Genomic DNA, 24,452 nt, shown 5'->3' with positions numbered 1-24,452 from the left:
AGCAGCTGATGGCACCAAGATGCAGCTCTTGCTACAATCGTGTAAAAAGCTTATTTATTTCTTTATCAATTGAACTCCTGACAGTGATTAAAGATTAGGACTTTTAAAATTAAACAGAAAAAACCCCCACTTTTCCTGAGAGCCACAGCATACAGCTTTTAAGAATATATTGCTCTCAGTGCTAAGGTTGGTCCATACAATCACTAGAATTAATCTAGATGGGTTACAAGGCAGTTCCAAGTTTTCCCAAGGCACAGAGTTTTTTAACAGAAATAAACCTCAGAGGCAGGGGAAGGAACTGAAGTATTAAAATGAGACAATTAGGCTAGAACAGCAGAAAGGAAGCATACACAGCAAGGGACTTTCCAAGAGATTAAACCTTTATGTTTAAATTAGTCATTTACTATGCTGAAGGAGCAGAAAAAGAGCTTGCTTTTCTGTTGACTGAGCAAAGAGAAAGACCAAAGGAGAGAGTATACAAGGGACAATGGACAATAGAATATTTGATACTAGAGGAGCTTCAGAACTGAAGAACTTTTCTTTAGAAGTGTTTGAAAAAAATGAAGGTCCCATGATTAGCTAACTAAATGGCTATGGGAATTCCTGCATGTTCAAGTAATAGCATGCTCTGTATTTCCAGTATGAGTTAAAACACTGAGGATGAGAAGATGACACTGGGTCCAGTAGTGATGATGATACAGACTTGAATGCTTTTCAGTATAAATCTTCAGTTACAGTGCTGGGAGTTCACTCATGTTACCAGCAATATCTAAAATTTGGCAAATATCTGATACAGGCCAGACACTAAAGTAGGCACAGTGTGATGCTGTACCCCAAAACGGTGCTGGTGCCCTGTGTTTGGAGCCAGTGGTGTTTGACCTTCTTCATGCTGAGACCCCTTCCTTGTGCCCTTCTGTATCACATGCATCCTCTCTGTAACACTTTGCTTTGCCCAAAACAGCTCAAAACTTGGCTTCTTCAAACCCTAAATTTCTTATGATGTATTTTATCTGTGTCCTTTTAATACATGCCTAGACTTCAAAAAATTTGTCCTATGAGATTTCAAACTATATATTAGCTATATATAGCTAATCCCTTTAAAGATTGCTTCCAGTGCTACTTGTGGAGAAGTCATGGAAAAACAAAATCTCTGCTAGTCCCAGGCAAGGAGGAGCTGCAAGCTCTAAGGAAGTCTAATATATTTAGCTTTGTTTGAGGGCAAGTTTCTTTACTTAATTGATATAAGGATGGTAGAGACAATCAAGAACTTTTCCTGAATATACAAGAATACATGGATAATCAGTGGTAATTACGGCATTTGTCTTCATTGCAGTGATGGTATTTTACTTTTTTTTTTTTTTTTTGCATTGACCAAAACTCATCTTGTTTTCGCACTTGTGGTTTTTACCTTCAGTGTACATAGCCAGATTTATCAGCCTTTTATATACTATTTTCAGTGAAAAAAACTTATACACAAAATGTATGAACTCAGAACTTTATTTGAGCAGTCAAGCCCACAATTACTCCATATTAACCTTCTGAAAGAACTGAATTCATAAATAACAAGTTAGTGGTAATTAATTTAGAACATAGTTGACTTAGAGCTCAGGTCCATCTTGAATCAAATCCATCCCAGATTTGTTTTTTACAACTCATCAAGAAAAGGAGTATTTCCCAAATCCCCAGCAGCTGCCATTGATTTCTTCCCACTGATGAACTTCTTCGCAGCCTGAAAATAAATCAGGAAAGTGGTTGTGAGGAAATATTCATTACAACAGAGTTGATGCTACTCACAGCATCAGCTTCAAGTTACTAAAACAAAGAACAAATCCTGCACTACCATAATACAGAGAGGTAAACAATCCTCCTTTTGCTGTATAAATCTAATTGCTTCTAATACAGCTGCTCATTACTTTATAATCTAAACAGAAATGGCAGATAGACAGTTGGATAATAAAAGGCATGAACTTTAAAAATGGTTATTCCTAGAATTATTACACTGTATTTTACATTGTATCTCATTACTACCAAGGCTATTGGTAGTTGCTGAAATACAAATAAGCAATTAAGGTGAAAAAACAATTTTTTTCAGAATTTTTTCAGAATTTTCTCAGAATTTCTCTTTATGATGGAGTTTTAGAAATTTGCTTCATGTATAAGCAACAAGCTAATGTGCAGTAGCAATGAAGTTACATCAATTTATCACTGAAAGCTTAATTTAAGTTTATTAAACACACCCATTATTCTAGACTCAGGCATCCTAAAAACCTCGACAGAGAATCACCTGCACTGAAACTAATATAAAGTTTTCCATGAATATTAGTTAGCAGTTTTGTTAAATTTAAGTGAAGAAGATGAGAATGTTACACAATTCCCTGCTACACTATTTTTACAGTGTATTAAAGAGTGTTCTGTTAATGCACTACATGAAGACATCAAAAGATACCCAGCTGGGATTTGTAAATGAGCTGCCTTTTCTATTTTTAAAGACAGTATATATATATATATATATATGTGTGTGTGTGTGTGTGTGTGTGTGTGTGTGTGTGTTTATAAACAGACAGAAACAAGCATCAGTTTTCCATAAAAAACCTGACACGGTGATTGAGGAGCACCTGTAGATGCTGACACATACTTACATTCACAACATCAGCAGTGGCTACAGAGTCGATTTTTTGAGCAGCAGCAGATGGGGATGTGTGTGTGCCAGAAACCAGGGCCTCAGAGCCAATTTCATTCAGCAACCCTTTTGAGGTTTCCACTGACATCAAATAGTTGGCTTTCAGCTGATTTCTGCCATCAAACAAAGCATCAAGAATGAGCAAGCTTGTAAATCCTGCTATTACCTTCCCTGCCACCCCATAAATACAATGAGGTTTTGGTCCTTTTAAACTTCTCTAGATTCCATTTTGAAAGGTTTCCCTTTTTTCTTAGGGAAGGATTCTGTGGTTAGGAAAGAGGCACCGCAAACAGTCCAAGCATGAAAATGACAGCTACTTAAACACCTACTGTCTCCCCACACAGTCAGAAGATCTCTAGCTCAGGATTTGTTTCTGTCTAATCCAGTTAGAAAAAAACTGTCAAGTTTAAACCTAATTTTCTCATCAAGAACAGATGCATGCAGAGCAGTTTGGTCCTAAGTGACAAAGAAGCAGTGAACGTAAATGGTCAGGCTCCTCCTGTAATAGTTCTACGTTTTGTTAAAAGAGTTTATGTTTTCTGTGTTTCATGCAGAATCACTGCTACATATGAAAACCTTTGTATTTGTAAGCCAGTCCTTCTATTCTGAAAACAAAAAGATAGAAAATGAGTTACTGCAATAGCTCATTATTAAGTAGCTTGGTTTTACTGATTGAACTGCGGATTCTGCAAAAAGAACTGACTGGGTTTGGGTTTTTTTGTGGGTGGATGTTTGTGGGTTTTTTGGGTTTGTTTTGTTTTTAATAAAGGAGAAAGAGTCATATAGGAAATATATGAAGCCATTCCAGCATCCCAGAAAGGAAACTCCAGAAAAAAGAAAGAAAACTAGCCACAGCACCACTGCATGTAACTCCCTAATGCTAGACAGCTTTGCTGAAAACAAAAAGAAGAAAACAAAAAACCACAAATCCCACAACACACAAAACAAATGATGCCCCGTACAGAAGTCCAGAATCCACCATTTAGCTACTAGTGACTAAGGCAGAACCAATCATGTCTAGGCTATCATATTTTGTTTAACTACACTTCCCATGGAGTCTTGTATTTTACACATGCAACAGACAACATTTTCATTTTGCTACTTAAGTCTGTACTATATTGGTGTTTTGCACAACTGCAGCTTTAAAAGCTCAATGCACTTTTAACACTACTTGGAGACCCCCTCCTCCAAATATTCCTAGGGGCATGTATTTCCAACACTTGGTGTAACATCACTAATTCAGTGCTTTACATTTGCAGACCCTCATTACTCTTTTTCTTTGAAGATGGCACAGATTGCCTATTATAATTGTTTTGGGAATTGCTCAGTGTAACTGTAAAGGGAATTACCTAAATAATGCAATTTAGGATTCTAATTCAAATACATCTTAATACTACAGAATATGATTAAAACGACAGAAAATATTAACACTACTCCAGCAAGTTTTTATTAGGAAATAACACTACTGGAGAATCAGTACAGCTTTGAAAAAGAATATTGGCAGGGCCTCAGTTTTAATGCAGGACTGTGAGTTATGTAATTATTTATTTCCCCATGGAAATAATTACAGGATAAGCTCTGCTGTACAGGAGTCTGTGTGTTGGACAAGTGTAGCTGCATGTTAAGAAAATTCTCTTTACAGCACATGAGAATTCCTTACACACTTACTTTGCCACTGTGACATCAGCATCGGTGACACCACCCTGAGCAACTGCCTTCACCTGGTTCAAAGCAGCTTTAATGACCTGAGGAAAATGAAACCATTTAAGATTGCTTCCCACATCAAATTTCAACATGTTATTTCTATTATCTGGTATCTTGGAAACTCCAAGGGAAGAGCAGCTGACAATGTGAGGATTGTCTGCCTGAACACTATTCTGAACAGTCTCATAACAAAACTAAAACCACTGTAATTCCCAAAAATGGACAAAAAGCCAATGTGGGTTTTAACTGCACCACAGCTTTTATTTATATGGTGTCACCGTTCTTCATGAAAGTGCTCAGTTCTGCCAGCTTCAAGAGACAGCAGGTTCCTCATTATAGACTTAGGCTTACAAATGTAAATCAGCAATTACAGTCAGCAATTCAAGGCATTTTACTAACCTCAGTTCACATTATGTATCTGTCCTTCCCACAAAGCAAATCTCAATCCCGGCTTACAGAGCAAAGTCATAATTGAACATGCAGCATTCTTATACAGGGAATCAGACTAATTCCCCTCTTTTTTTTTTTTTTTTTTTTTAGATGAATCAGTCACTATCTCAAATTAAAACACTACTTTGAAAGTTATGTTGTTAATGCTTAAATTCTAATCAGCAACTCACCTCCCCAGCATCTGGAGCCTGGGATATGGTATAAATCCCAAAGAGCCCAGAATCAGAGTAATTAACATTAAATGCAGAAACCTGCAATAGAAACATTATCATCAGTTGTTTTAAGTATCTGAGTAATTCAGCATCAGGCATAGCAAAATAATTACTATTAGGATCTAAAATCCTGTAATTCAAGAAGCCAAAATTTATCTGTGTTGAGGAAAGATCAGACTGGAAGCCCTTCACTGATACACTGTAATGGGTGCAATAACAAACCAATGAAGATTCTAGCTGAAGGTAGTAACCTCTCAAAGATAATATACATTTTACTTAAAAATCAGAATGTACTAATCCTTGGAACTTACATCAAATGGCTTGCTGGTTGCTTTAGCAACACCCTGGGTCAATTTGCTGGTAACTTTGCTTCCCCTCTTGACAAGGGGCCCAGCACCTAAAACGTACTGAAGGACACTGAAGGCATCTGCTTCTCGACCCCCAATGACAGCTCCTTCTGCTACAACAGCAGCATGGACAAGGCTGTCACCAGTCTGTTTCCTGATTTCTCCTAGAAATACAACAGAATAAAAGATAACAGTGTTGAATTAGAAACTACTGTACATTCAGATGCATGGAAAAGAAACACTTCCCTTTAACAAGAGAAGAGCCAGGGCTTGAAGTTACTGCATGTCCACTCAGGAAGGCAGCATAAGGCTGAAAGTAGTTTTAAAAAGCCCTTTACATTGAAAATTTTTCTTGCTAGCACAAAACCCAGTACCTTACTATCACTCTTTATTTGAACCTGACCCTAAACCATACACAGTGTGGGATGATAAAACTCAAGAGTCTCCACATAACAAATTCCAAGAAATGGTGTACCTTTTGCTCACAATAATATTTATACTGGCTTACAGAAACTGAAGTTATTCCAGTCAAATGTTAAGTGCTGGAAACTTTCTTCTTCTCCTTCACGTCTTTACAGAGACATCTGATACTCCAACTAAACAATAGCTGTTGGTAATGGTACAAGACATTGCTCTGAAACAGCTACACTTTTCTTTGACTTACAACATTTAACACATCTTCCCTAAATAGAAATCCTACCTCCACTTCCTGACAGCCCTTAACCTACTCTTAGAGGGATCTTACCAAAACTGCCAAGAGAAAACATATAGCAGCTTGTTTTCCATTTTATAGAAAAAAATGATGTCCCAGGTAAAACTCTGTTGAAGAGCTGAGTTCAGTTTTATCCCAGAACTTTCCATGGTGGAATCTTCTGCTTACTTAAATGGGATATGCATGTGAACTGTCACTTCCAATGCCCAGCATTTAGTGCAACTGTATAGTTTCCAGTTGGAACTTTGAACACTACTACATTTATAAACAGAAAATCAGTCACTCAGAATAGACACAAGAAACATCCTTACCCCCTCTATAAACAGCCTTTGCACCAGGAGCACCAGCTCCACTTCGGATATTTAGGAATTGCTCTGCTACTTGCTTTAAGGTAGAGTGCTTTATACCTGCAATACAACAGTTACACCAAGTAATGCAGTGACACTGAAAAGCTACAGCAGTTAAGTAAAAGTGAAGACTGTGGTAAGAGTTTACTTCTGCAGAGAACTCAAATTTCTCCAGCAGTTTTTCCCATAGGACCTGCAGTGGTCATTCAGAAACATACATACCTATTCCTACGAGAGCCATTCTTGAACTTGTGAAATTGTTCTGTACAAAATGGTGAAGCTGCAATAGTAAATTCACATTTTAGGGTATTTTATTTAAAGAACAAAACCTGTGTTTGTGACATAGCCCCTTATACTTCTAAAGCAAATTCCAAAGCTTCCAAAAGGAACTGTCTATAGAATGTAATTTTATTGCACTCCCTAGTGACAACTACAAAACCTTTTTATACAAGGACACCTGTATTTCATAGACAGCCGTACTGTCAACAGAAAGCCACTGACATGAACCATATTTTTAAATATGAGTACGAGTTCTCTACCCACTGTTAAAAGTTGCATTGAAATAAATTATTTCAATGGATCAATATGGTAGTAAATACTGACTGTATAACTAGAAAAATATTTTTCTCTCACAAATGTCACCACCTATTCCTGACAAAAAAATGAAACAGATCTTTAAGACAATACAAAGAACTCTACCTGCTCAGAAGTAATTTTTCCAACTCTGTAGTCTGGACAATACAAGGGGTTTGCCAGAGCATTTTTATAAGCTGCAGCATGCAAGTTTTCCAGCACTCCTGAGAGGAACAAAATTTCAGATAATTAACCTAAGAGCTACATGCAATGAATGAAACATTGTTACAAATGAAACTAAAGGAAGGAGCGCTGTGGTCCACTTTAAAGACCATAAGATTTGGAAAAGCAAGTCTGGAAAAATCCAATTTACAGGGAAGTTTTCAAATCCTTGGGCTGGGGCAATCTGGCCTGATGCCAACTATTCTTTTGTAACTTATTAAAAAGTAACCAAACCAAACACACATATATATATAATAACTTATATATGCTCAACACCTTTTGGCTTCAACAGCAAGCTGTAAATGCAATCAGTGTTTAGAAGAAGGGGAGCAGCATCCTTTTAATTATCATCTGCACTGCAGGCATCCCTTGTTCTTGAGAAAGAACAGGCTCTCTAGAGTACTATTTCTAGCTATGTGTGGTGTCTCATCTATCTCCCTGCTCAGATGAAGGATGCTAGTGTCTTCAATTCCCTTCTCATTAGGTTTTTTTGCATTCCAATAGCATTCTAGTAATTCCTGTTTGATATTCTCCTTGTATTTGCTCACACGTTTTCCTCAAGAGAAAGACTCCTTTCTTCATAGTTGTTTCTGAACATCACTGTAACTAAAAATATAACAATACTATGAAAACCAACTTGCAGTTGATAGAAGTTTAAAAAAAGATTATGACTATTTTAAAAAAATAGTAGCACTTCAGTATAAGCCAGAGATTTTTCTAACATTACACTGTCACCTTCGATGGGTTACAAAGGTAAACATGCTTCAGAGTGGTACAAATTATGTTTATTGAGTAGAACAACCAGAATGATCTTGGATGAAGAGAGTTAATAACACAAGATACACTGGAATAGGCTCAATCTGACTGAGACTTTGTGTTGTGTTTTCTCTTTGTTTTCCCTTAAACACAGAAATCTAAATTCACAATCCTAAAACTGGAACCTGTTTTCAGTGTGATGAAAATACATATTGTTTTTATACCAAAATAACCATACAACTTCAAGAAGTCTTTTGTAGAATACTGTTTTCACACCAATGAGTAATACCTAAATATAGTTTTCAGAACATAAGCTTCTGTAAATATATTGTCAACAACAGTCATGACTTCCATATTCTTTGGTTGTACTGGAAAACAATTAAGAATGTAAAATGGAAGCTGTCAAGGAGAATGGTGTAAGATGTCTTCAGCATGTTACTTGCTAAATGTTATCACAGGCTGGAAAAACCTGTGTATTAACAAAAGTTCCATTACACCAGAAAGACCATACCTATCGATAAGCTGAAAAATTCATGTTCATGTGACAGAGCAAAAGGAAAACTATTTTTTATTTTTCCCACCCTTTTTTTTTTTTTAAGGAACTCCTGCAGAGCCAATACAGTGGATCAGAAAATACACCTACCAACTTGAGGATTCTGAAATGCAACTGCTTTATCAACTTTTAATTGTGACTGAAGATCAGCTACTTCCCATGGTCTGAACTCTGGTGCTGTGGTAACATTCAGGAGATATTCCATTACTGTATCACTAGATAAAGAGTTACAAAGGCATTAAACACAAGTAACAGGTACTTCTTCTGCAGTTGAAAACAATTTAAATTAATCTGTAAGCAACATGTTAGAAACAAAATGCATGACTCAAGCCAGAGCAATTATTAGCACTGCTGTACAAAGTAGGATAATTCAATTCTATAGCATTTGTATGGCTCAGTAACATGACACAGAAGTTGAATATTAATATAGTAATTTACTGATTTATTACAAAAGCATGAGAATAGATATTCCTCCCACTCTGTAAAATGACAGGTCTTCACTCCCAAGCAGTTTTAAAGAAGGCATTAATTCCCTTTATAGCCCACCCAGATACTTACACATAGTCTCGCAGACATTCAACAGAATAAGCCATTTTCTCTCTCGTTGCGTGCACACTACGTGAGAAAAAAAACCAAAATCCATTTCAGCACAGAACATAGAAGTGAATTTTCACACATACTCCCCACTGATCAAATTAATCAACAAGATACAGACTGGAATAACTACTTCACCTTAAATCTATCTTGGATGACTGTTTAAACGCATACAGAGCAGAAAGAGACATAATTAAAATTCATGTCTTCAGTATTCAAGTAATAATTTTCAAGATATAACAAACATCTTGTGACGATCAGAATTTAAGATGCCACAATAATTTAAGGTAAAACAGCAAATAAAGTTGAATAGCAAAACATGAAAAAACATCTGTGTATGTATTAAACAAAGCAATTTAAAAACTACTCTCATTGGGCAGAAAAGATCCCGATCCTGTCCTTTTCCTTCAACATATTTGTTACTGACAGGACCAGAAAAGGGTAGAGTCATAAAACACTTTTTGTAACCAAATTCTAGATAAAAAGGTCTTACTGAATGGTTTCAAGATACACTGAAAGAAAGCAAGTACAATGAGATCCCTCTCTTATTTCTCTTAAATCTTGTTTTCTAGGCTTAAAACCCTCAAGTCAAAACAAAAGCTAACTACGGTCTGTACTGTTCCCAAGGTTGCAATCTATTCACAAAAGATGGAGGAATAAAAAAAAATCTATTTACTTTAGGAAGTTTATTCTCAAAGTCTGAAAAGGCAGAAAGAAAACTAAACTTCTGCACAAATTATATTTCTTCCATGTGCATGGTATTTTTTTTTGTTTATTGAACGGTGTTTTTAAAATAAAAATCATAAGTGCACCTTTGAAACTTGACAGAACAAAAAGAACAAGATCTTCCTTGACAACATTCACTATTCAAGTACCACTTCCACCTACACATTGTTGTGCTTATTGTTTTATATTTCCTTTAGTCCTAGAGCTCATTTGCATCTCACCAACACAGATTGTCTTCTATGTGGATACAAACCTCAGGCTGCCCCCAACAGCTTCAATACCACGAGTGATACGGAAGGAGGAAGCTCCTTTAGTAGTCTATTAAAACAAACAAACAAAAGGGAACTTACAATTCTAGTTATTTAAAAAACAGATATTGAGTTGATGGCAGCAGTAAGAGAAACTACTCAGAAATATTCCACACATGCACAAAATTGAGTTTGTTATCAGCCACCTGAATTAATTTTTACTCCAGCTTAAATAAAATAAGTTATGTGTATATTTGAATATAGACATCTCTATATATATAGTTTAAGAAACCATAGCGGCGCATAATTATAAATGAGTATTACTTCCCATCTTCCCATTTTTCCGGCACTGAACCACATAACCAAGTACCCCTGTACATTGTTCTCCACTTTGTAAGATCTCTTACGTTAAATTTTACCATACCATTTATTTTGGCAATACTATACCTTTGACCATTTCACGGTCAACATAATAACAAAGGCAACAAACACCTACCAAATTAGATGCAAGACGAAGCAGGTGAGTAGTTCCCAGGTTACTGGTGGTTTCATATCTGCTGCCTGTTTTAATAAACACACCAATTCTTGAGGCTGGAGAAAAGTTTTCCAGAGATGCAATAACTAAGCCATTTGGTAATTTAGTGATCTGTATTAAAAAGAAATAAACCTTCATTTTCATTCAGTGGAAGTACTATCACAGCTTTGCTGAGTTTTAAAAAATAAGTTAAAAAGCAAGGAGGAAAAAAAAACAACCTGTATTTTTATACTGACCTCAAGATTCTGAGACTCTGGAGATAATTTCACTTTTGCTGCAGTTGCTGAGGATGAAACTTTAGGAGCTACTTTAAGTGAGTAAAATCTCTTCTAGAGGAGAAAGCACAAGAGAATGGATTTAGTTCATCACATTTCCTTACATACTGAAAAGGAATCTGATTTTAAAGTAGAAATACAATGAAGGACTTCAAACACTGCAGTAAAAACAGTGATTCCCTTGTAATTTCTCTGATTATTTTTTACATCAGTTAGAACCTATGCTATGACTCACATAAGGACTCTGGAATTTCAAGAAATAGCACTGTAAGAATCTTTCCTCCCCTCCCCTCTCTTTGCAGCTGTACAGTGGCTAGCCTTCTCAATCCCATACAGTCTGTAGGACACCTGCAGAGCAATTAACTGAACCGAGAGCTACAACAATCCACATACGAAGCACAACACCTTGGAGGTAACTTTAAATTCCTTAGGTGTAGGCAGTTCAGCTCCTGAAAAGTCACCTCAGAGTTCCAACTTGTCTGCACTGACTGCTGCATGCAAAGAGACATGTAGGGAAGCCCCCAGACTGCAGTTTGGACCTATTTAAAAAAACAGTCCAAAGGAGGCCATGAAGATGACAAAAGGACTGGAACACCTCTGCTACACAGAGAGGCTTAGAGAGCTGGGGGAGTCCAGCCTGGAGAAGAGAAAGCTCCAAGGAGACCTCACTCCAGCCTTGCAGTACTTTAAAAGGTCACTTAAAAGAGACAGAGAGGGACTTTTTACACAAGCAAATAGTGACAGGGCAAGGGGAAATAATTTTCAACTGTCAGAGAGTTACATTAGATTTTAGGAAGAAATTCTTCCGTGTGAGGTGGTGAGGCACTAGAACACATTGTCCAGATAATTGCTGGATGCCTCATCCCGTGAAATCTTTAGGGCCAGGTTGGATGGGGCCTGGAACAATCTGGTCAAATGTATGATGTCCCTATCCATGGCAGGGGACTGGAATGACATGATCTCTAATGTCCCCCCCAACTCAAACCATTCCATGATTCTATGATACTAACAACCAGAAGCAGTCCTTCACATGAAAGAGGTGAATATCACAAGAGCCCTGCCTTCAGCAGCTGGTGACAGAAATAACAAGACTATTGATTTGAAATCTGAAATGCTATTACTTTCCACCCATTTTAGAAGTCGGTTACACTAGTAAATTTACATATTACTCTTGTTTTCACACTAAAAGATAACTTAATTCCCATGCATCTCAAGGTGAAAACCGAGTGACAGAAGCACCACTGCACAAAAACTCCTTTCCTCCCTCACCAAGGGTTTGGTAAGACACCTAGTTTTAAACTCCAAGTCGATTTATGCATGAACTACTACTGCATATCTGACTCACAAACACGCTGTCACTCAGAGGTCATTCTCCATCCCAATGGAGCACATTTCCAGCGGACATCCAACACAGGTTCTACCCAGCTGTCCGCCAGCTCCACGAGAGCCTTTGGGCAGGACAAGCCCTCTGCCCCCTCCCCGCCTCCAAGAGACGCCAAGCACCAATGCCAAGGGCACCCCCTTATCTCAAGCAGCTGAAGATTTTCCAGCGCGACAGGATCTCCTCACCTCCCTTCTCTCCGCGCCCCGCCGGCCGCTGCCGGGGCGGCTCTGGCAAAGCCTGCGGCGCTGCGGGGCGCTCCGGGCACGGCCCGCGGCCTGTCTGACCTTCAGCCTTTAGCTGGCCCGCGGCGCCGCTCGCCGGCCCGGCCCGGCCCGGCCCGGCCCCGGCCCCGGCGCCCTCCCCGACCCCGCGGGCAGCCCGGCAGCCCCGCTGCCACGGCCGCCGCTCGCCGCTCCCCGGCCGGCTCACCGCCCCGGGCTGGCCGGGGTCAGGCCCGCCCGCAGCTCCCAGGCCCAGACAGCGGCCGTCGCCGCCAGCTGCGCCTCTCCCGCACCGCGCACGACGCGCCCGGATCCCGCTCACCGAGAGGGACCTCGCAGCCACCGGGAACCCGTTCATCGTCCCGCGCCCCTCAGCTCGGCCCCGGCCAGGACAAGATGGCTGTTCCGCAGGGAGACGCCGCCTTCCCGGCACGCCCCGCGCCGCGCCGACCTCCCAGCGAGCGCGCCCCGAACTCCACTGCTCCGGCGGGCGGCGACAGCGCCACCGCACGGGCCCCGGGGGCTGTGCGCCTCCGCGCCGCGTCGCCCCCTCCCGGCCACAGGGGGCCGTGACACCCTGCGGCGCGCGGGCTCCGGGAGGCGGCGCTCCCTCGGGAATGTGCCCCGGGAACGGCCCTCCGGCCCTCGGGGCCGTGCCTCGGGGCGCGGGGTCCCGGGGTGGCTGTGCCCAACCTATGTCAGGGCCATTCCGAGGAGTTCGCGGCCGCTTGCCCCCCGAGCGCTGCCTGGGTGAGGCGGGACAGCGGCGGAGCCGCCCTCGTGCGGGATTTTCGCGCGGACACCGCGGGCTGCCCGCCGCGGCCGTGAGGGGCGTGGGGCGCGGGGGCGGAGCCGGGGCCGGCGGGGCGGTTCCGCGGGGCCGCCCCGGACACCTCTTAGCCAAGGTGCGGGCGGCCGCCGCGGCGCTGTCTCGGAGTGCTCTCGTCGGCTCCCTCCACAGCCTGTCCCGTCCGCCCGGCTGTCACCATGGGCTCGACCCCGCCCGTGTTCATCGGCGCCGAGGAGGTGGAGAAGCACCTGCACCGCGCCAGCCTCCTGCTGCCGGCGCTGGAGGCCGCCCTGGCCAACTTCTCGGCGGGCGCGGCGGGCGGGGTGGTGCAGCCCGTGCGCACCGTGCTGCCCGTGCCCCGGCACGGCGGGTGAGGGCACGGCCGGGGGAGGGCACGGCCGGGGGAGGGCACGGTCGGTGAGGGCACGGCCGGGCTGAGGGCACGGCCGGCGGAGGGCACGGCCGGGGGAGGGCACGGCCGGCTGAGGGCACGGCCGGCTGAGGGCACGGTCGGTGAGGGCACGGTCGGTGAGGGCACGGCCGGGCTGAGGGCACGGCCGGGGGAGGGCACGGTCGGTGAGGGCACGGCCGGGGGAGGGCACGGTCGGTGAGGGCACGGCCGGGCTGCCCCGGCGGGACGGGCAGCGGCCACAGCGGGGGACGGACTCGCGGCGGGGAAGGCACCGGGTGGGCGGGTTTGGAGCTTCAGAAAAGGCTCTTTGGTACCTATTTGCTGATGAACGGGGCGGTAGTGGCGTGACGGTCACAGTCCGCTGTGAGCTCCTGTGGTAGCGGTGTGTGAGTAACGCAGGTAATTCTCCCCCGAGGTACCTCGGAGTCATGCCCGCGTACAGTGCTGCAGATGATGCGCTGACAACCAAGTTGGTGACTTTTTATGAGCACCTGAAGGACTCCTCTGTGCCTTCTCACCAGGCGACTGTCCTCCTATTTGACCCCAGCAATGGTACTTTGAAAGCTGTAAGTCTCGTGTGTCCTGCATTGTTCTCTGCTCATGCTATCAGTTCTCACTTCTGCTTCTTCGAAGCTGGTGTAAATTGGCTTGAGTTTACAAACAAGATTTGCCTAAAGCTGCCTATTTTCGTTTTTGTGAAACTGTTCTCTCTGTGCTTTCTACTGATGGCTCAGTACTCACTGTGCTATTTGTTGATAACTTAGAGGGTAACTGGAGGAGAAGAATTATTATTAGAAGTTTATCTTGCATTTGAAAGCAAAAATACCCCCTACCCCCCCCCCCCCACCTTGCTGGCTAAAGAATGGCTCTTGATCCGTCTCAAGTTGAAAGAAATACCCAATTTGCTTTGAAGGGAATAGTATGCAGAGTCTGATTACTTTTTCTTTATTTAAAGAATTTAAGGATTTTTTTTCAAAAATAGTAATGTTTTGCATTGCGCATTAGCACTAATGATTTATTAAAGGAACAAAACTGGTTAAGAAAACTATCTTGGGTTCTTCTGTCAAACCTCTTGGGTTTTTGGCCCCATAATTAATATGTATGTAGTAGATATTGGACATTGAGGCAAGAATGTCCCATGTATGATACACATTTGAGGAGTTCCATGGTTCCCTGTCACATGCTGCACCCAGGACAGTGCAGACTGGAGAATCACTGCTAGCTTACACTAGTCCTGCTCTTCCTGGAGTGCAGAGTATTGGAGTCATATCCCTGTATTCTCTGTGCTGCAGTGCATCAGGAGCTGGGTGAATTAGAGGTGGCTCTTCTCTGACCGTTTTCACTCCTTTTGTGCTGATGGAACAATATGGAAGAACTGGAATAAACAGAGAATCTCCCCAATTTAAACATGACTTTGTATGATTAGTGGTTGCTGTGATATTAGTTGCCAGCTTCTATATGTGTATATGTTATATATCTGTAATATCACATCATTCACAGATTGGATGAAATTGTTTAGTATTTATTAATTTTTCAGTGTTCACTTCAGTCTGTTTGAATTTTTTAAAGGTCCTGGATGGCAGTGTCATTACAGCAAAACGAACAGCTGCAGTTTCTGCCATTGCTACCAAGGTGAGTCTTCTGTTCTCTAAGTGGGGCTTGGTGTTATAAAATAACTAGAAGGAATGATGCAAATGGCTTTTCATCTAATACAGCTTTAAATTAGATTTATCCTAACATATACACTTTCAAGGAAAACTTAAACTCACTGTTTTGAGTCAGTCATGTCTGGCTTTAATGCTGTGTGTGATTGGGGAAGGAACCTGAGCTAGATTTTTGTGGCTTCTATTGCACCCTCTCCTAGGAATTTACTGAGCTGTCTTTCACTGTATTTTCTTTCTTTTGTCTTTGTGTTAACATGCCCCTTTATGGCTTTGGGTAATGTAGCTGTGGTGATATATTGAATTTTATTTAGGTAGATGCCTTCTGCTGACAGGACAGGTGTGTTGCACTGGACCTGTAAAAAAGAGAGAAAAGGCATATTTCCATTTCTCTTAAGATAAGTGATGCCCTTATAGATGGATAACTTGTCCAAAGGTGTGTGTCTGTCTGTCTGCCAGTGTCTCTCTTGTCACTGGAAGGTGTCCAGATGACTGTCTCTGACCATGGCCATGAACTTCAGTGTCTAAAGACATGTGAGGTATATCTGGCTGTAGCTTTATATGACTTCCATTTCAGTTGGAAGTTGTTGTGTTGGGATTCGTTTTATAAAACTGTTTTTGGTTGGGCTGCTAACAGCAGGAAAAGAGCAAGTGACCATGCATTGCACAGCAGAGTTTTAGCCTTCACCTCAAAGGCTGAGGCAGTAAGAGGAGGGCCAGAGCTGAAAAATACTGTTGTTTGTCACTCCTTAGCTTTGCATCAGAATGAAGGCTGATCTCACCATTTTGTTAGGGCAGTCTTCGTGCCAGGGTGACTCTATCCATGGCAAGGCAGCTAACTGGCATAAAACTGAGCGAAGGACCTGTCCCCAGGAGCTTCTTCTCAACCAAAGGACAGAGTGATTTACAATGAACTCCTTGGACGGGAGGTTACAGGACCTCATTCATTTCGGCCAGTCTGTATTTGGTCAGTTCTGATGGTTTTTATGCAGTCCATGCTGGCTTCAAAGGAGCTTGGCTGCTGAAGGTACTTCAAGATCAGATCCTTCATTGTTGTCTGTTGTTTTGGAAATTTTCAGGAGTGTTTGAGTTTAGCTCATATTTGTCATCTTGTCTTCTTTATGGCATTTATTTTTCAAAGACCCATGCTCTTATGCAGAGGACCTTTGAAATCAGTGCTTCACAGTCTTTAAAAGGCACATTGAAACAAATTCTTATTACTGAAAAATGGGATCAATGAGATTTTCTATTTGTTTGCAGCAGAATAAACCTTTAGAACTTAGACAATTCTAAAGCTTTTTAGGCAAAAGTGAGTAGCCACAGCAAATGCATAAGCAAGACACAAGGATAGGTTAGGGCTGAACTCCAGCAGCTCTGTCTTCCCCTTTGCCAAGTACTGGTAAATCACAGACAAGAACTAAACCAGAAAGCCAAAAGCAGCTGTAGAACTGAGTTTTATTATTTGTTCCTCAAAAGCATCCCTACTTTTACAATGTCTGTGTATTATGGCTCTTGCAATGCCAAGATAGGCTTGTGGTGTGATTCATGGCTTCAGTGAATTCAGAGAGGTGGATTGGTGTGGAGCTGCCAGGACCAGTGTCCCTGTGCAGCTGCCACTCTCAGTACTGATGGTTTTGGAGATTCTGAGCCCTGCTTTCAGCCAGTGCAGAACATCAGCTCTGTGGTTTTTACACTTAATCAGCCACATGAGTGTGTTAATATTGGATTGTGATGAGGCCCCAGAACTTGCTGCTCATGCTGTTGCTTCTTAAATCTGAATCTCAAGTCAGACAATTCAACACAGGAATTAAGCCAAGATGTGCTTTGGTGCTACTGGTGCTTGCTTTTGCATTAAAAGAAAGCCCTATATGTATAGCAATTATTGAATATTTGTTTATATACTTTTTTGTTGTTTAAAAGGACTAACAATACTGGTTTCTTTTGTAGTATTCTGATATATATTTGTAATACCTGTTAATATATTGTCCTTACATATTCTCTTCTTTTTTTTTTTTAATTTCTGATACTGTTCAGTTATTAAAGCCAGCTTTTGCAGAAGTGCTGTGCATTTTGGGAGCTGGTGTTCAAGCATACAGCCATTATGATATCTTCACAGAACTGTTCACATTTAAAGAGGTAACAGACACATCTTAAGTGAATACATTTATTTTTTTTTTCTATTGTGTTGCAGGATTCATTATTCTAAAAGTACAGCCAGCGAAGTTGTATCAGGTCAGGCTGAGATGGAGTTCCTGTTCTCCAGAGCAGCCCTCACAGTACTGTGCACTGGCAGCCCAAGGGGTCTGATAACACCCCAGTGTTTTGGCTACTTCTGAGCACTGCTCACACAACATCAAGGCCGTCTCTCCAACATTTGTTTCTGTTCTATTAAACTGCTTTTATCTTGACCCACACATTTTTCCATCATGTATTCTCTTCTCTTTCCCTGTGCTGCTGGGGAGGGGAGTGATGAAACAGTTTTGTGGGCACCTGGTATTCAGCCATAGTCAATCCACCATAAAAGTCAATCATATTTTGGTTCTGTTTCTACAGAACCTGAGAATATTGGAGCAGCAAGAATTCCTTGCTTAAATGTTGATATTTAAAAAGAAAGAAAAAAGTTTGGAATCAAAGTTGTTCCAGATAGCTTTTTGTCTGAGAAGATCTTACTATATATACCATACTTGGATAAGCTTTTTGTGACTTTCCCTTAAATGTATTTTTCAGGAACATTTGCATTTTATAAGCGCAGCACTACAAGGAGATGTTATTCTGGCATCACAAAACAGGCATTCAAATGTAGCTGAACACTCGTGAAATTTACTCACTTGTATGATAAGAACATTAAAGTGGGAAAGAAAACCCCAACCATTAGGAAACATCTATCTGCTGAAAAAATAAGTGTTCCGTTTCAGCAAGGAGAAATTCTCCAAGTTCCTCTGTCCTTGTTTTGTTTTCCCTTGTTTTTCTCCCTGCAGGTGAGGGTATGGAATCGCACCAAGGAGAAGGCAGTGAAGTTTGCCGGCTCTGTCAGCGGCCCGGTGCGGGTCTGCTCCTCCGCCCAGGAGGCGGTGACCGGGGCCGATGTGATTGTGACAGTCACCATGGCAACAACTCCCATCCTGTTTGGAGACTGGGTGAAGCCAGGTGCCCACATCAATGGTATGTTCTGGTTCCATTGTGTACGGCACGTGTTTATTAGCACCTTGTTTAGCATCACCATCTGTTGAAAAGCAGTTCTCTGTGCTTTATGGAGTAAATGTTCTTTATGTTTAGGCTTTTCCTCTGTAGTGAGGACCACTTTTCCCAGGCCTGTCCTCCTGGAGCCAGAACAGCTGCATGATCCAGCAGGGGAGTTTTGCTAGAGCATGGGGTTTGCTCTTTTCCCATATGATCTTTTCTCTGAGTGGTGCGTCGTCTTTGCCCTCCTCATGTTGCCATTTTTCTCACCTTGCTCTCCTGTTAAATAACCCACACAAATGTTCTTATTTCTAAGTAGTTACTGCTCATTGTTACGTCACCCTGGTGGTGTCATCTTTTCTTCCAACAATTTTATAATCTCCTCTATTTGTTTCTTTTGGGGCTGATCACATTAATTTACTTATTTATTTGAGTTATGAAGATGCAATAACTGAGTTAAGAACATCACAATTTAACCTCTAATTATAGTGAGGTTTGGAGCAGTGCTTTGTTTTTTGTGCCCTCCTTGTAATGATGTTGCCACACTATTGTTTGGAGTCTCTGGATGTGCCTCTGTTTGTTTATTTTTATTAACTGTGGGCCTTGTTCAGATGAACTTGTGCACTTTCCAGATAGCATGGTAATAAGGCAAAAGCAAGTTCTCAAAGGAAACAATTTAAAGAAAGGTCCCACATTCCAGCAGCATCCTACCAATTTTTCAAAGTCGATTTAGTCCTTTGTCATTGAAAGTTGTTGTCTGTGTTGTGTCATGGCATGGAAGCCAGAAATACAAAATCAATTAAGGTCCACAGTCACTGAGGTGACATAGACACAAAGACATCTCTCGTTACCTTGCCTTTTTTACCCTTCATTGAGGCATTTGTACTGTTTGAAGAAGCATTTGAGCAGCAAATGCACATTTAGCAAATGCAAATTTATTATTCCTTAACAGTTGGACATGTAAAAAAATATCTGAATACAGTATAACTGGGTAGTTCTTTTAGGTTTTTTTGGGTTTCTTGTTTGCTTGTTTGTTAGGCCCATAACAAGTTGATAATGATCTTGGTGCTGAGTATAAAAAATTAAGCTCCATGATTTGTTTTTAGTTTCTCTGGGTAAGTGATAATCTAATAAAGGTGTGTAAAATTCATTTGGTAATGATGTGATGAAAACAAGAGATATGAGATAACCGACAAAAGGAGAGGACTTTCTTTGGCCTCAGCTACTCTGGCTCTTCTGGCAAGGCTATTTTACTGACATATCAAATCTTGAATTGTTTTTTGTTGTTTTTGTCCTATCAATCAGTATTTCTCCAAGGCTAACACTGGATTTTTTGTATATTACATTTCCATAATAGCGTTGATTGTTACTTCACACATCTTTTGAACAAAATGTGGCTTGAATTTGTTTTAAACATTACTCCCAAGTTCATGAGTTTTGTTGCTTTAGCTGTTGGAGCGAGCAGACCTGACTGGAGAGAACTGGATGATGAGCTGATGAAGAATTCCGTTCTGTTTGTGGATTCCAGAGATGCTGCTCTTACAGAATCAGGAGATGTTATTTTATCTGGGGTAAGACTTTCTGAAATGATGGGCTTTATTTTTGTGGCTGTTGGCTTGCATTTGAAATGAGTTGGTATTGATGATACCCTTTGCTGAAACCCCTAGAGCATCAAATGTAATTGTTAACACTTTTCAGACAGGGGTTGAAAGATAAACTGGTTTCAAACTACAACTGCTTTGTCTATGACCAAACCATGCAACCTCTGTATCTACCATTATATGACACGGTATTACAGTAGCATGTTTTCAGCATTGGCTTTTGATAACAATGATGATAACAATGTATTGCTGTTGAAAGACCTACATTTCCTGCAGTGTTTGGTCATTGTAAGTTCATCAAATCTATTTATTAAAACCTGTAAGTTTCTTTCTATGAGATTTCAGTGTGATTGACGCTGAATGGACCAGCCCCAAGAATGGACCACACAAGCCAAGCAGACAATGATCTGCACAGATTTGACAGCAGGGACTCTTTGAGGTTCAATGGTGTTTTCTTTTTCTCTTTTAATGTGTCTGCAGAATAAATATGATTTACACTTTTGAGGTTTAACATAAGAGCTCTAGATATGGTAATGTGTGTGGAATCCCGTGTGTTTTGTTGGACAAGTAACAAGCTATCCACTGTAAAAAAACTTAATGGCTGAGGAAAGTCTGCCAGCTGTTTTTCTTTGAAAACCATTCTGCTCCTCTGATTTCTGTCCAGTTTCTACATAATTTGTCTGAATGTTGATCTGCTTCACCATGGAAAGTAATCAGTTTTGGGATGCAGCACTGGAGGAGTTCTTTCTTTTGAAGTCACTCAGAAGAAAAGAGTTTGTTTTCCTCTTAATGTATGTATGGGTATTATGATTTTGTATAAATATGTATTTTTTTCACAGGCAGAGATTTTTGCTGAGCTGGGGGAGGTATTGAAGGGTACAAAACCAGCCCTGCCTGAGAAAACAACAGTGTTTAAATCATTGGGTAAGAACAGCCCTTCCTGTGTCCAAGTCTGACAGAAAACAATGCCTTGTTCTTTATTAGGTCCCCCATGCGTGGGAAAGCTGCTGATCATCTTCAGAACCGCTGTGGCAGTGCACTGTCCACAAGAAAGTAGACTGTGATTTGCATTTTCCCTTTTTATTTCCCTTCTTATTTATCTAGCAGGATTGATGTAATGAAAAGTGATAGGAAAGCAGGCAAACAATAGAAGTCCATTTTCCATTTCACAGTTGTTCAAGACATGAGTGCAGCATTTATTAATAGAGCTCCAGTCCGACTGCCCCGCTGTTCCACCCGTGGGGTCTGTCTGACCTGACACAATGTGACAGTGTCCTGTGGGGCTGGGCTTTGGGAAAGGGTGGCACTGGGGATGAATTACCATGCTCTGAGCTACATGACATCTCCACAAGGGCCCAGTGGTGATATGAACACTAAAAATGAGATTCCTACCGTAACAGTAGCTTCTTACAGCACACCCAGCACCGCATGAGGGCTATGGACTTTGAATGTAACACTGTAGGTGTTTGGGATGGGAAATAATTCTTGTTCCTGTCCAGTTAGATAATCTCCTGAGTCCTTCTGTTCCCTTCTGAAGCAAAATTATTTGTACAGCTTGAATTACTGTTTGAAGATAACTTCAATTCTTTTTCAGGGATGGCGGTTGAAGACACCGTAGCAGCAAAATTTGTTTATGATGCGTGGTCAGCTGGTAACTAAAGAGAGATTTCTACAATGCCAATGAGGCCATGAAAAACATTTGCACTTAGTTTCCTTTAATCCTGTATTAACAAGAAAGGCACCAATCCTATCTGAATGTGGCCCTTCTAGAACATTCAACAAGGAAAAGTAAAATTTCAGCAAGAGACTAATTTCTGAAGTCTTCTAATTTCAAATATTAGATACTTGCAGTATTGCTAATAAATGTCTCTCTTTTGTAACAGCAAGTATTGGATGTTCGTAATGATACTAATAAGGGTATCTTTACATATTTTGGTATCATTCCGGAATCAATGCCTTTCCTTCCTAATCATTTATGTAGCAGAAGCCTGTTTGTAGATTTCATGGGTTTTAGAGGGATAATTCATTCTGGTATAAAATACATCAGTTTGAAGAATGGATTTTGGCATCATATTTACCTGTGATGGTACTTAAAATGCAACTGTGGATTTCAGTGCTCCAGTGACAGTGACCTTGTCTTCAGTCTCCTGGGTACACAGCCCACCTCTTAATTCCTTGACTCATCTTCCCTTCCAGCTCACATTGGAAGTCACCATCTTTTTTCACCCCTTGCAATCCACCTTCCTTTGCCCTCAGACACAATGGCATTTCACTCAAGAGCACAGTTCTGAGTGGGGGTTTTTGTAAAAAACCATATCTCTATAGTTAGGTTTCTGCTCCCTTAGTACGTGCCTCACTGGGATATTGCCATTTTCATATTGCAAGGAGTCACACAGAATGTGAGAACTAATAGGTGTTTTGATATAACTTTTATCTGTATTCTGAAGGGAGATTTTGCTATTAATCTATGGTGCCTCTAAGTTGTTTTTCTAAGCTTCTTGAAGGCTGGAACCATGCAAACTGATTTCAAGTATACAGGCAAATAATTTCAGTTTGGCTGTACCATGCTTCAATTGCTAATTGTTCTATTATCGCAGATATTAGCTGGGGCAGGAATTTTCATGATTATTTCCTGGCAGAGGAACGCAGTGACATAAGGAAAAGTTCCAGTTTTGTGCTGTTATGCAACTGTCTTGCAAAAGAGTGAGCATCTGCTGAAAAACAGCTATTACCCTGGAAACAAATTCCTGTCTCAGACTCACAAGTTGTGCCTTGTGAAATTTTATTTCTATTTGCATATGATTTCATGCAGGCTATTAAGTGTTTCTTCATGCTGTGGAAGTGTTGGATGACAGGGCATTTTATAACATGCCAGTAGAATAGAGCAGAGCAACAGGAAGGAGGGTCAGGAGCAGTTGGCATTAAAGCCCTGGAGAGTGCAGAGGTAAGTGTAGAAGAGGTTAGTGAGTACAGTGCAGGTGTGATGTAAATACTACTCCCAGTTTTAAGGCTGGTGTAAGCTAGCTGGGAAAATGTACTTAGTGGCAGAGGTGGCCAGACCACTAATAGAGCTGAAGGTTGTTTCCTGTGGATCCAAACCGAACTCCACTGATCCTGTTCATTCCATCAGAAGGAACAACAGAAATTTCTCGATGAGCTTTTGTGTTTTAATTGTAGCAAAATTACTCTTCTGTTTTTACATGTCTTGTTTCTTCTCTGTCATTTCTAAAGTGTTCAGAAGTTTATATGTTGACTTAGCTTCTTACTTCAGTCATGCAGAACTACACTAACCTGAGGTAAACATGAAAGCAAATGATCCTCCGTTATTCAAGAACTCCATGGACACCTGCAATTAATAATTATAACAGTATTATCCCAGTTCTGTGCCAGTGTTACACCAGAGTTGTAACTTGAATTGAGACAGAGTTTGGGAAGAAGACAAATCCAATTTATTTTCACATGTACTCCCTTACAGCCTATGCACTTTAAAAAATAAATGGAACCAGTCCAAAGACCTGGTTCTAAAAACCCACATTGTTCACAGCTTCATTGGCAGTGGGAGATTTTGGGACCCTGGCTTCAAGTGTTGTAACTCTGATGTCATGAAGAGGATTTGGTTCAGTTACAATGGAATTTGCTTGGATGCCACCTTTACATTTTCTGAGGGGAAATAATAGCTTCAATTTCTGTGCTTCCTTCTCTTACAAATTAGCGGATCATTAAATTGTGTAACTTGCATTTATATTAAAATTAAATAGACACTGCTGTTATCCTTTGGCTTTCATTTTGTTGTCAATTTCTTTTCTGGTTTGTTGATTTATTTGAAGACAAAAAAGAAGTATCCAAGTTGTCGCAGCGACTGCTCTATCTGTAAATGTGATCACTGAATGTAACTGGAAGAAATAGGGAGTTCTCTGTTCCTCTGTGTTACTCAGTTTTGCAGTTGTCCCATGCTGCACATTTTCTTAATATCTATCCAGTGCAGAGTATTAAATCTTAAGGATGGAGAACTTTGTACTTGGCAGGCCTGTGCTCCTGTGAGATTGCCTGGTTTTCTGTTTTGAGTTCTGCTGTAGGGTTGCACATGTGATACATAAAGCCTCTCCAACTGAACTGAGCTATACAAATATTCCTAAGAAGTCACAGCTAGGATTTCAGTGCTTCCACACTCTAAAGGAAACAAAGGGGTTGGTAAAAAAAAAAAATCTGAAAATAGCAAAGTACATGACTAGAAAAAACCTGAAATGTGAGTATTCCTTTCTATTAATT

The 24,452-nt window shown here is 41.0% G+C and overlaps 2 protein-coding genes across 2 annotated transcripts; one reads left to right on the top strand and one right to left on the bottom strand.

The window, feature by feature from the left end:
- Positions 1–1,479: 1,479 nt before the first annotated feature.
- Positions 1,480–13,017, bottom strand: UQCRC2 (ubiquinol-cytochrome c reductase core protein 2). The gene is made up of 14 exons (XM_066329652.1): positions 12,862–13,017; positions 10,896–10,988; positions 10,621–10,770; positions 10,130–10,194; positions 9,115–9,171; positions 8,647–8,771; positions 7,152–7,249; positions 6,675–6,732; positions 6,417–6,512; positions 5,358–5,557; positions 5,005–5,085; positions 4,349–4,425; positions 2,640–2,793; positions 1,480–1,729 (listed from the first exon to the last, which is right to left on the bottom strand). The coding sequence occupies exons 1-14, from the start codon at positions 12,895–12,897 to the stop codon at positions 1,646–1,648; spliced, it is 1,374 nt and encodes a 457-aa protein (XP_066185749.1). The 5' UTR covers positions 12,898–13,017; the 3' UTR covers positions 1,480–1,645.
- Positions 13,018–13,485: 468 nt separating this feature from the next.
- Positions 13,486–23,960, top strand: CRYM (crystallin mu). Its single transcript, XM_066329653.1, has 8 exons — positions 13,486–13,699; positions 14,157–14,307; positions 15,311–15,373; positions 17,437–17,538; positions 18,381–18,564; positions 20,032–20,153; positions 21,023–21,107; positions 21,778–23,960. Exons 1-8 carry the CDS (start codon positions 13,527–13,529, stop codon positions 21,840–21,842), a joined length of 945 nt encoding a protein of 314 aa, XP_066185750.1. The 5' UTR covers positions 13,486–13,526; the 3' UTR covers positions 21,843–23,960.
- The last annotated feature ends 492 nt before the right edge of the window (positions 23,961–24,452 follow it).

Source organism: Sylvia atricapilla, chromosome 15 (assembly GCF_009819655.1).
Source record: "Sylvia atricapilla isolate bSylAtr1 chromosome 15, bSylAtr1.pri, whole genome shotgun sequence".
Classification (NCBI taxonomy): Eukaryota; Metazoa; Chordata; class Aves; order Passeriformes; family Sylviidae; genus Sylvia; species Sylvia atricapilla.
The sequence above is the reverse complement of the archived record's forward strand: the minus strand, read 5'-3'. Positions and strand labels throughout refer to the sequence as shown.